Below are 12,931 nucleotides of genomic sequence, written 5' to 3' on the forward strand. Positions count from 1 at the left end.
TAGTTTGCCACAGACCCTGTGATAAAGGAGCAGCTAGCACAAGAGAATGAAAGAATGCATAGCTTCTTGACTTACAGTATTAGGTTTTAAATGCTATTAAAAATTTTGTATGGACTTACTATATTTTTTAAATGCTGAATGTGAGACAATTAACAGAATTTTATATTTTCCCTATATTAATTTGTGTTCAGATTGTTAAAACAAAATACCACAGGCTAGGTAGTTTTATTTTTGGTAGACCAGAAGTCCTAGCTAAAGAAACAACAAGGTCAGTTTCTGGTGAAGGCTCTCTTCCTGACTTGGTGGTCACCTTGTAAAGAACAAGAAGAATGTCATTGTGACTGGAGCCTAGAGAACAAGATGGAAAATCGGACCCATGAGGAGACAAAATTGTATAGGGTGTATTGACCACATTGGATTTGATAAAACAACAGAAATGTGTAAACTTTGATTTGTCTTTAAAAGACAGTTCTGGTCACTGTAGGTAAGTGAAAGCTAGGAAGCCTGCTTAGAGTCTCCTGAAATTACCCAGAGAAAAGGGTGTTGGTGAATTAGAGTCCTAGAGATGGAAAAATTGATAATGTATAGACTGAACTGTGTTCTACATGCTGGGTCTTATGAATAAAATGAAATAAATAGTTCTCTCACCATAATAACCAATAAGAGACTGAAAGCACCTTATCTCTAGTTAGGACATGATAGAGGATGACCACCCTTACAGTTTCTGTTTAGAGTAGTTTTGCAAGTCTTAGCCAGAGGAATTAATCAAGAAGAAAAAAAAAAAGAAAAATACTGGGACTAGAAAGACAGTTCAGCAATTACGAGCACTTGATGCTTTTGCAGAGGATCTGGAGTGGGTCCCAGCACCCAAGTGATGGCTCAGAACCACCCATAGCTCCAGTTCCAGGGGACCTGATGCTCTTCTAAACTTCAAAGCACCTGGTCTACATGCGACACACATGCAAACACTCAGACACAGTACTCAAACATAAATAATACATAAAATAAATACAATATGTAAATGCAAAAAGAAAAGTAAAATTATCTCTCTCCCAGATCATTGATACTGTATGTAACCCAGTCACATGGACAACTGTGCTGTAAATAGTGACTGTTCCACTTAAGGGCACATTAAAAGCAAGGGGATGTTGGAGAGTTGTTTTGGGTTAAGATTGAGACTTTTGAACTATTAGACTTTCATTTGAAGATTGTCCAACACTGAGTCCTAAGACTCAGTTACATTCTGTCTTTTCTTTCATGTTCTTGCTGTACTCTTCACTGTAAGTTTATGCTTTTTCATTTCCATTTTATTTATATTTGTTTTAGACACTAACCTTTCCTTCCTTTCAAGCTAGGATGAGGATCTCAACCAATATTTGTCCTTTTTTCACATATGTAACTTTAGTAGAGTTAGAACACATTTGGTTTTCTTCCTCTAAGTTCTGCTGTGGTTCAAACCCAGGGCCTAACAAATGCTGAACTGTGGGTCTCCTCACTTGGGGTTCTGAAGTCCTGTGAGTGCCTATGGTGAAAAGCTCTCATCAGGACCAGCTCTCAGGAGGCAGTCCTTTGAGTCAGCTTTACTTAGGCTTATTAAATTTTGGGGGAGTGAGGGTAGGAACATCCAGGGTGGGCAAAGGCCATTGGCTGGGGGCTTAGGGTATCTAGAATACCTCATTAGCATGGGAAAGCATTTCAGGAATCGCAGGTACTAGCTGAACAAGTTTTGTCAGGAGAAAGGAGATTGATCCTGTAATATTATTGAGGCCACCTGACATTCCTCAGGTAGCTGTGTGTGGGTGGGCTTAGGATTCCCCACACAAAGTCAGAAGGAGAAGTTCCTCTAAAAACGGGAGTCTCTCATATTGCTCTGAGCCCAGAGGCAATTCAGTCGTGGTGGATTGACCTTAATTAACAGAGTTTTCCTACACTGAACAAGCTCTCCCTTTCCTTCCCTCTCCCCTTCCCCCTTTCTGTCCTCCTCTTCCTCCTAACAGTTTGATTTTACTAGGTAAACTACTCCACTGCTTAGTGGCTTAAACCAATTAGGCTATTTGCTCACAGGTTTGTGAGTCAGCAATTTGAGCCTATCATTTCTTTGTGTTGGTTTCACCTGGGGCCCTCACATGGTTCCTGACAGCTGGCAGCTTAAATAGAGCAGGGTGGCCTTACTCACATGTGTCTGGCTGCCATATTGGCCATGAGTTTTGGAGAAAGCTCAGTGTCATCAGCCATTGTGATCTTCTTAGACAGCAAGTGCAAAAGATGCAAGGCAGCTTGGGACTGACCTTGGAAGTCACAGACCACTCTGTCTTTGAACTTGAGCTTTAAGAAGCTGGAAAGGATTTGTAGTTAAGTAAAGTTTGCCATGTTCACCAATGTTAGTGGTTTTGATGGTTTAAGTTAGTTTTAATGTCTCTTAATTGTCCTTATAATGTGTGAGCAAATTCATTGATTGTAAGCCAGTGTAGTTTTACCCTTTGTTCATATTTTATTCTCTTAGAAAATACCTCTCACCTCTTATTATCTTTCATACTCCAAAACTTCCCTGTAATCTTAAAACCTTGCTGGTATTATCTGCGGACTGTCCGAGCCTCGTATTTATCATCCTTGTCCTTTTTGGTGTCTCCATTCTTAAAGATCTGAGAAAATAGGTCCAAAGGCTTTCTTACACTACCTTTCTTCCTGACAGTGTTAAGATCTTCTTTAAAGGTTTAAAACCTGACAAATAAAATGTCTGCAGTCACTCTTTAAGGATAATTGCTGAGAAAAACTCTTCGTCTTCCTTGTTAACTAGCTTAGTGACCTGCACTTAACACATTTTTTTCTTTGATATTTTTCTCTCTGATCATGATTCATACAGCCCTTGCTATTTCTCTTTCTTCTTTATCCTTATTATGTTTAAATGGGAGAGTCCTTTTCTGTTGTGAGGTCTGTGATACTTGGCCTGTAATATGCCCACTTATATAACTGAAATTCCTTTTATATCTTAATTTATCTTAAAATTCCAGACTTTTTGTGCTCTGTGACATTAGTCCTGATCTTTTGAATGCTCATTGATTCTTAGTTCACAGAGTGTAAGCCAAGTGCAGATTTATGTATGTTTCTTTACACATTCCTTCCACAGTTCTGTTTTGGGGAACATGGCCATTATTACTTCATTTTACCTTATCATCTCTACATATATTTAATAAAAATTAATTATTTTCTCATAGTGAAATTCCAGCAGTTGCATTTGAAAGATCCATGTGGTCTCTCTAGAAAGCACTGTTACATAAATGGGTTTTTAGTAGTAAAAAAAGATTTAAACTTTGAATTGAGTATAAGCTTTCTAATTTAAAACTATACACATTTACCTCACAAGCATGAGATCTAGAATTCAGCCCTCCAAATCAACAAGTTAAAAGCACCTTGTTAAAAACATGATCTAAGTGTTTGTGATACACACCTGTAACATCAGCTTCCAGAGCAGAGAAGCAGGAGGTTTGCTGCCCACGAGTCCAGTCAAGATTACACCTGAGACCCCGTCTCAAAGCCAGAGAACTAAAGTGAAAACATACCTCACCCCAAGAAAAAGATCCTTGTTGTACAGGAGCGATCCTTTGCCAATAGGCTGTTGAGTGTCTTTCAGCTGAACTTAGACAAGGATTAGCTCTCCACTGTCACTTGGGAGCGTTCCTGCTTTGCCTGCTCAGATCTTCTGCTGGCCACACTCAGCTTTGCAGTCTGGGATCTGGTCAGCTTTTCTGTCTTCCTGGAACTCCCCCCTGTGTAAACCTTGAGGTGGCTTGTGGTCTAGCTGGTGCCTGTGTCCTGTGTGAGTTGGGAGTGTGGGAAGCAGACAGCACAGATCTGTCCTGTTGGACCTGTCTCCCTACTTCAAAACCCAGTGAGCATCAAACACCTGGCTGGAGCTAAGGATGTCAAGTAGCCTGTGGGAACTGACAAGTTCTCTGTCTCTTCCATACTAAACTGCTGGATACGGGGCTCCAGCTTTTGATAAAATACCCTGCTGAGGATTTTTTGTTTTTTTCAACTTGACACAAGATAGAGTCACCTGGGAGAAACCTCTGTTAAGATGCCTCAGTCAGATTTCCTGTATACAGTCTGCAGGGCATCTTTTGGATTAGTGATTAGTGTGACAGGTCCTGTCCAGCTGGGTAGTGCTACCCCTACTCGAATGGTCCTGGGTAGCACGAGAAAGCTACGCTACAGGGAGCAAGCCAGTGGGCAGCATTTCACTATGGTCTCTGCTCAGTTCTTTTCCTCAGGCTCCTGCCTTTTAGTTCCTTCCCTGACGTCCCTTCATGCTGGACAAGCTGTAGGCGACACTTCTGGTCAGTTTTCTGGGGAGCTGGGCGGAGGTCGAGTCTGCTTGCGAGCCTGCTTTTTGCTGGTGTCCCTTCAACTTCCTGTCGCTCGTGCTGTGGCGCTGGGTGCTCCTGTTCCTCTGAACAGTCTAGTTTTCATTTTCCCGCTTCTCGTTCACTGTCTCTTGTGGAGGCAGCTTCTCACCTTAGCCACAGTCTGTCCGCGGAGTCCCTCCCAGTCTCCCATTTTTTATTAAAGGCCACCATGCTAATCTTCCTTTTGTCTTTAATGCACTTCCAGTTTTTTCCTTACTCTCCTTCCAGAAACAGCTGTTGACCAGTATTCACAGTTTTCCTCTTAGTTAAGGAATAACTTCACCTTGGGACTGTCATTTAATCCCATGCTAGGGATTATTGACCCAGTCCTCCTGTCCCTTTACCTTGTAGTCTTGCTTTGCTCCAGCATTCCTGACCTGGCCGGGACACTTGATTGCACAGTGGCATCATCTAAATTCGCTTGATTCTTCACACCCCCGAATTCAGCTGGGCCTCATGTGTCAGCATGCAAGATGCTCAACCATGAAGCTCTGGTCTAACTCAGCACCAACCGAGCCGGACTAAATCCGCAAATCCACACCAATAAGTTGTCACTATGTCGTCTTTGCCCAGAAACCTTCAAAGAGAATCCTCAGAATCTTTTAATTTTTGCTTCTATGTTATAAATTATGTTCCTTTCTAATTTGGGCTCTTACTTTCCTTTGCAGCTCTGTTGCAGATTAATTACATTTTATTTGCTATTCCCAAGTTCCCTGACTGTTCTTCACCTCTCCCTGTAACAGAGTATTTCTGCCTTTCGGCTTCAGGATGATACTGTTCTCTCCTCCATTTCTTCCCTTCTTTACTTTTTAACCTAGAAATAGTTGCTTTAAATTTTAAAAAAATATTTTGACGCTAGAAGCTACATAATAGGATAATGTAAAGGACTAGATCATGTGTGGTATGTATTATATAAGTGAACAAGTGAATGGGTGAATGAGTGAATGACTGTAGAGAATTCTTCAAAATATATTGGTCAACTGTTTCCCTTTGCTTTGATTGATGTGAGGCATAAGGCTGGGCGTCTCTTTCTGCCCAGTCTTGTGCAGAAGCCTGGAGGAGGCCTGCAGGGCCAGTCCTCTGTCTGGGTGGAAGCCCTAAGAAGCTAGAGGTTCTAGTAGCAGCAAAGGGATGCAGCAGCAGCAGGGCGAGCTTGCCAGAGTGTACACAGCAGGCAGAAAGAAGCCCCTCCTCCTTATCTGGACCTGGACCGCCTCCAGAAGGTGGTGGACAGACCCCATTGCGTGCTAAACAGCGATGGACCTGACTTTTTAAAATGTAAAGGTGACCGTTAGTTATTTTTCCCCAGAACCCCTTTCTCTACATCTTTCTGTTCTCGTCATCCTTGCTAAAGAGGCCATATGTCATGCAGGTAATTGCAGTAGATTGAGCAAGTTTCCCAAGGGCAAAGGCAATTGCCCACGAAACTGAGAGAAAATAGTGTAGTGATAAGTAGAAAATAGAAAGCTTGTCAGTGAAGTAAATCTCTTCATGGGTCCCTGGCCGTTCTTTGTTACAGTGACCACATTAGTGTGTTTGAGATGAACTGCTGCGTTAGCAGCAGCATGTGCAAACATTGTTAGTAATTAGTAAAATCGAGGCAGAAACTCACCTCCTGTTGTGCATGTTTACTGTCCGCTATTTTCAGTTGTCTCCTTCTCCACAAGCTGAATCCTTACACACTAGTGTTACTTATGCCCTCGGGCTTTAATTACTTTACTTGCTTGTTTATTTAAATGTATAGAGATGTGTTGCCTACATCTGTGTACCACACGTGTGCTTAGGGTCCACAGAGGTCAGAAGAGGGCATCTGATCACCTCTGTTTCAGATGTGGCTAGCTGCTGTATGGTGCTGGGGATTGAACCGGGGTCCCCCAGAAGAGTAGCCAGTGTTGTTAACAGATGAGCCATCACTCCAGCCCCTGTTCTCTGATGTTTTATTTCATCTGCCAAACATGGGTTTTTGTTATAAACTCTATTGAACACATTTGTTTCATTAACATTATTGGGTCTGGGTAGCATGTTGCCTAGTAATTTGCACGCAAAAGGCGCTGAGATATTCCCCAGTGTCACGGATCTCAAGCATTCCATCTGTGGTGACAGTGTGATAGATATATATTACACACACACACACACACACACACACACGCCATAGCTGTACTTAGCTAGTTTTGATAAATAATCCAGTTATAGTCTGTTTTTTAATAATGTTTCACTGTATGTTCTAAGGAAATTGACCATTTAGTATAAGAGTGGGTATTTTGTATTTCTATAGTGTACAGATTTTTAAAAATTAGGAATACCCATTTTAATGTATGAAAGTATAGAAGATAATTTTTAAAGATTTATTATTATACTGTTCTGCCTACATATATGTCTGCAGGCCAGAAGAGGGCACCAGATACCACTACAGATGGTTGTGAGCCACCATATGTTGCTGGAAATTGAACTCAGGACCTGGAAGAGAGGTCAGTGCTCTAACCACTGAGCCATCTCTCCAGCCCCAAGAGAAATAAATAAAGTAGAACTTATATGGCATAGACCATAAGCACTTTAAATTATTTTCACATCCTTGGAAAGTTGTAGGTTTTACAAATAATGAAAATGGATTCTCCCCAGATTTTATAGTAAATACAAAAGTGGGCCATTTTGACACATCACCATCTAACCTATAATGTTGATATCAGCATATCAGTTCTGAGTTCTTATGAAATGAAAGTCACAAATGCTGGGGGATGACCACGCCTCAGTGGTTGGCAGGTTAAGGAATATATCTCCACTTGAAGCCCTGGAGCTCTTGCCCGTGGGTATCCACATGCACAGCCACTATGTCAGGGAAGCGGGTCACAGAGACAAGGTTGGCAGCCAGCCCTCAAGAAACCCTGAAGCACAGTCAGGAAAAAAAGGCCTCATGTCCAGTATCTAAGTTTTTCATCAGAAGATTAGTTGCTTACGTAAAGCTGGAGTCTGGGCTCTTTAAGTCTTTCTAGCCCCCTGCCCAGCATCTTGCCCCTTTTCCACTGTCCCTGGCCAGCGGACGCCAGCGGACGCCAGCGGACAGCTACGTGTGCTTTCTGTCTTATCCACATTCAAGTACAGCGTAGATAGTGTATGCCTGTTATGAGTGTTGTTCGAAACTGCCATCTGTTCTTCAGCGTGTTTTTGTTCTCTGGCTGTCACATTGTGCACGTCTCGTGATGTGCTCACTTCTGTCTGAAGCTGGAATTTCCTCTAGAGCAGATTTTGGGGTTTTTTTGTTTGTTTGCTTGTTTGTTTGTTTGTGTTAGTTTGAAACTGAGTTTGCGAAAATCATTTTATTTGAGGCGTGGGTTAAAATACAAATCACCACAGGGCAGTTAGAACCCAGCAGGGCACATTATTATTACATAATAAACTTCAAATAAGATAAAAACATTAACTTGTTGTAACTTAAATTATTGTTAGTAGCAATTGTTAGTGTAGCTTAAATACTTGGTATTGCTCCCCCGCGTCTCTGAGGACATTTCCTGGATTTAGCTTTTGTAGAATAGGACCAGGAAGACTCATAGCCCATGGTTTGAGAGTGCTGCAGGGAGGGTTTGGGATTTTGTGTGCTGACTGTGCTTTTATTTATTTATTTTTTCCTTTATAAAGACTGAAACTGGGGCTGGAGGGATGGCTCAGTGGTTAAGAGCACTGACTGCTCTTCCAGAGGTCCTGAGTTCAATTCCCAGAAACATATGGTGGCTCACAACCATCTGTAATGGGATCTTGGCGCCCTCTTCTGCTGTTCAGGCAGATATCCAGGCAGAACACTGTACCTAATAAATAAACATTGAAACAAAAGACAGACTGTAGCATGCGGGCGACCATTATATTTGCAGTCCTCTACCCGGGGTTACGGGTCTCTTTACCAGGCTGGGATTTTAACGAGCATGTGTTGTTCCCATCACATCAGTAATATCTGTTGGAAGGGAGCCAATTCTTTTCTAATTCTAATTCTGCCAATATTTGAAGCTGTTGGGGAGGGGATATACTTTGTTTCGTTTGAAACAGGGTCTTCCTGTAGCCTGAGATCTGGGCTTTAGCCCAGAGTGTAAATAGGACGCCCTTGATCTTCCTGCGCACCTCCTGAGAGATGTCACTATAGACCGGAGTTGCCATACGTAGCTCCCAGGTTTGAGTTTCCTTTAGTTAACAGCAAAAAGGTTTTACAAATAAGGTTCTCTCAAAAAACTTCTGTCTTATTTAGAGATGCCAAAAATCCGTTAAGAAAATTGTTATACACTGTGTATCTGAGGTTTTCAGTCTAACTTCATGTGACAGTTCTACAAAGGATTTTAGTGTTCATCTGGAGAATGTTCTTCATTTACATTCTGAGGCCAGGAGTTGATTCTTGATTCCTGCCTCTTGCACACACACACACACACACACACACACACACACACACACACACACACCATGTTTCACTTACTTACTGATGTTTGAAACCTGTATGTCAGCATAAGTGAGGCTGATTCTGGGTTAGTACAAGGCTGAGTTATGAGACCAGCTCTAGAACCCCATCTAGTGACCCATGCAGATCCTGTGTGTGCACGCCACCACAGTTCATGAGAGTTCATATGTACATCAGCCCTGTGTGCCGAGAAGGCCCAGATTCCATTGGTACATTCTCCATACCCTTGGGATCTTACCTCCTTTTCTCCTCCTCCTTTGCAGTTCTCTGAGCCAGGAGGGGAGGGATTTAATCCCTTTTAGACAGAATGTTCTAAGGTCTCTCACTCTTTGCATAATGCCTGGCCCTGGGTCTCTGTATTTCTTCCCATCTGTTGCAGGCAGAAGCTTGTCTGGTGATGTGAGCATGGCACAGACCTGTGCATCTAGCAGAGTGTCAGTAGGAGTCTTGTCATCGCTATGTTCCCTTAGCAGAACAATGGTGTTTGGTTCCCCCTAGGTCCCTGCCTATCGACTGTCAGGCTCTTGGCCACCCACGAAGCGTGGGTATGGGATCCACCTCATGGAGTGGGCCTTACACGGGTACTGTTTAGAGACTCCAGACAGTGGGCTGTGCCCACTGCACCAGCATATCTTGCAGGCAGGTCACCCTTGTGGTTGAAAGGTTTGTAGCTCATTGGTGTTTGTGTTTCTCTTTCGGGAGATGCTCTGTTAGGCACCAGCTTGGCTTCTCCATGTTCAGAGAGTTGAGTAAATGTCTTCAGCACTAAGGCTTTGCTGGAAGTTTGTGGAGAGCTGCTCACAGCCTTGACAATGCCCTAGGTTGTTTGGGGGTCCCCATGAGACCCCTCTGGCTAAGAACTCAGCTCGACATTACCCATTCCTGTTTCTGAAGCTTCATTTGGCCGTGAGAGATGTCCAGTTGGGCTCTGTCTTCCCGCTGTTTGACAGTTTTATTTAGACTGCCTTCATGTGTGTTGGTTATCAGAAGCTTGTGCTGTATTGTGGTTCCATACCACCCCTCAGCTGGGCTTAGCTCTCCCTCCCTCTGTCCCGCTGGTCTCTCCCTCTCACCCGCCCCACAGTCCCATCCTCCAGTCCATGTCTGCCAGCCTTGTTCTAAGCTGCAGTAGTTCCAGGCACATCATCTGTCTCTTGAAGTCTTTTTTCTCTAATGTTTGTCTTTTTGTCCGCTTTTATTATGAGCAGTTTTAAAAACATTCTTTAGGTTAGCCACAGATAAGTGCTATGAGACCGTAAGATAACCCTCAGATGACTGCAGTCTTAGGGATAAAGGGAAGCCATGCTTCCTGCAGCCATCCGGCTGTTGCCGGTGACTCATGAGGGCTTCCACAAGGCCCATGTGTCCAATACCTTTTCCTTACCAAGAGGCCACTACTGTACCGTCCACGAAGATTCAAGGGCTTCTTTGGTTTTGTTTTATTTTAGTAAAATCCTGGAATTTTAAACCTTATTTTTATTATAAACATGTTTCACTTTACAAAACTTAATAAATGGTTTAATTGATAGAGGAATGCCATGATTGTTTGCATTAATTTGGATAATAGTCCTTATCTTTACATTTTTGGTCTTTTCCTATATTACTTTTCAAGTATAGTTTTCAGAACATCTGCTCATTCAGTGGCCTTGATATTTGTTGATTGTTGTAAATCCTGACTAAATAAGAAAGTGGAATTGAAGAAGAATGGCTTGATATTCCTAAACATGATTTATAGATTCCTTGTATTAAAAACCTAAGTCTCATTTCTCTGAATATTTTCTTTGTGGTATTTAGTGTTCACCGTCAAAGTCCCAACATTTGAAAATACACACTTAAGTGAATTAATATTTGTGCCCAACAGTGTAAGTTTTACTTCCAAGTTAGGCACGTAATGGTTGACAGTTCGCCTTTTTTGAAGGACTGTTTTAGTGGAGTGTGGTTTCAGCTCTGGGCCTGTAGCTGGAATGCCGTAGCTCTGTGATGTCTTGATGCTAGCCTGTGGGATATGCTTAGGGTCTCTGGAGTATGTTCTAGTCTAACCTCAGGCAAGCCATTTTGTGATTCGAAGAGCCACACCTTGTCCATCGGTAACAGCTAGTGGACAGCTTCTGCCTGTATCCCAGTCTCTGTGAGAACTGTGCCCATGATGCTCTCCATGACTCTCACTGTTTACTGACAGCCAAATGTTAAACTGCCTGTTGAACGGTCTCATTTCTCAGGCTGCCACAGCCTTCCAGCATTGTTTCCGGAGACAGGAGATTTTGTACCTCCCCAGTGAGGGGAGGAAATGTGCAGGCAGCTTCAGTCAGTTGGAAACAGTCCCTAAAATGTTTCATCAACAGAGAAAATAGCTTTCAATCAAAGCAGTACCCCTGTGTGTTGTATTTAGTTGTACTTACTCTGTTCTGCATGTTCTTCTGACTTTGTGTTTTGTAGGTAGCTGACTGCTCCTGGGATGAAACCATAAAGATCTATGACCCTGTTTGTCTCGCAGTTCCTGGTTAAGACACGCTGCTCTAGTCAGGACAGATGCTGACTGATGGGCTACTTAGCATCAAAACATGAACTACTTGAAAGGATAGAATTGCTGAGATTTCAGAATTCTCAGGCTTACATCGAAATCAGTTTTGAAGCATTTAATAAAGACATTGTATCATATTGCAATCCTGGAACATAAGCCATGTTTTCTAGAATCCTAAAGAATAATTGTTATTATATCTTGTAATGTCTATTAAAATGTTATCTCTGCACTGTAAAATGACATAAAATATGGGATGTTAGTAGGTTACATGGGCAGTAATATATTTTATTATTAACTTGTCATTTTCTGTTGATAAAAATCAAAATAAACTGTATTTCTTGATCATATATTATTTATGACACATCAGTGAGGTTGCCTTTTAAGTGTATGTATGGGTATAATTTTATATTCCATGTACATAAGCTGATGTTCATAAATGAATGCTAACAGATTTCAGTTACTCGGACGTAACATGCTGGACTGTCAGCTGTACAGTGAATGCTGGGAGTTAAGTTTATTCCGAATGCCGTATATCCACATCCTTTCAGATACTGGACCAAGGCTTCTCTCTCCCAGCTCTCCATTATCAAAACTTTTATCTGGGCATGGTTTCACCATCTGTAAGCCTTGGGAAGCAGTTGCAAGAGGATAAGTCTTGGGCCAGTCTGGGCTACCAAATGAGACCTGGTACATCCCCTATCCAAAATTAATTAATTGATTAATTTTTAAAATAGCCTGTTGAACAGAAAGCTTTTGGTCCTACTAAGGCTCCCAGTAGACCTTTAGAGTGGCTTTAAATTATACTTTTTAAACATTTAATGAAAAAATTACAAATATTGACTGGAAATGGTTAAAATAGAAAAATTAGTAGAAAAAAACATTTTATAGCACTTACTTGTATGTTAAATATGCTTTATATAAATGGCAGAAATTCTAATCCTTAAGCGTTTGAGAATGTTTTGTTAATATTTATTTCTAGTGTGAATGTATGTGTGTGTGGGTGCCACATGAGTGTGGCCATCAGAGGACCTTTCAGGAGTTTCATCTCTGAGCCCGCTCATAAGGCCTTAAATTAGGGATTGGAAAGACCTCCCATGTTGGATTGGTAGAGTTAATATTGTCAAGGTGACCATCCTACCAAAAGCAGTTTGCACATTGAAAGCGGTCCTATTAAAAAAGCCCATGACATTCTTCACAGAAATAGAAAGTTCTGTAACTTGCCACTGACTGAACCAAAGGTTTGCTCCTAAGCTTTCCAGACTCATAAATGGAAAATGTCAGTTATGCGGCTCAGTGCCACGGTCTGAGGGCCATACTGTCTCATCACCAGACTTGGCACGTTTGTTAAATGAGTGACCCAGGGAGGGACTCTTGGTGTTTTGGATCCTGAATCAGCAATACTAGTTCCTTTTGAAGTGGACATTGCTTAACAAGGGCAGCAGTGAACAGGGAAGCTCAGCTCTTCTTTACGGTTGTGCCTGGAACTGCACGTCGTTTCCTCGTCCTTCCCCACAAGAGCTGGCAGCACCTTAACAAGGTGTGTCTCCATAGGAAAGGTCCGTGGTGGGC

At 42.1% G+C, this 12,931-nt stretch overlaps 1 protein-coding gene across 1 annotated transcript in view; it reads left to right on the top strand.

Annotated features, from left to right (window-relative positions):
- PEX7 (peroxisomal biogenesis factor 7) overlaps positions 1-12,284 on the top strand; it is a 51,625-nt gene extending 39,341 nt beyond the window's left edge. Inside the window, exon 10 of the mRNA XM_080941567.1 lies at positions 11,278-12,284. Within this exon, the coding sequence (XP_080797693.1) occupies positions 11,278-11,346 (69 nt within the window). The 3' untranslated portion in view covers positions 11,347-12,284. The remainder of the gene's footprint in view (positions 1-11,277) is intronic.
- The last annotated feature ends 647 nt before the right edge of the window (positions 12,285-12,931 follow it).

This window comes from Micromys minutus, assembly GCF_963924665.1.
Source record: "Micromys minutus genome assembly, chromosome: 30".
Classification (NCBI taxonomy): domain Eukaryota; kingdom Metazoa; phylum Chordata; class Mammalia; order Rodentia; family Muridae; genus Micromys; species Micromys minutus.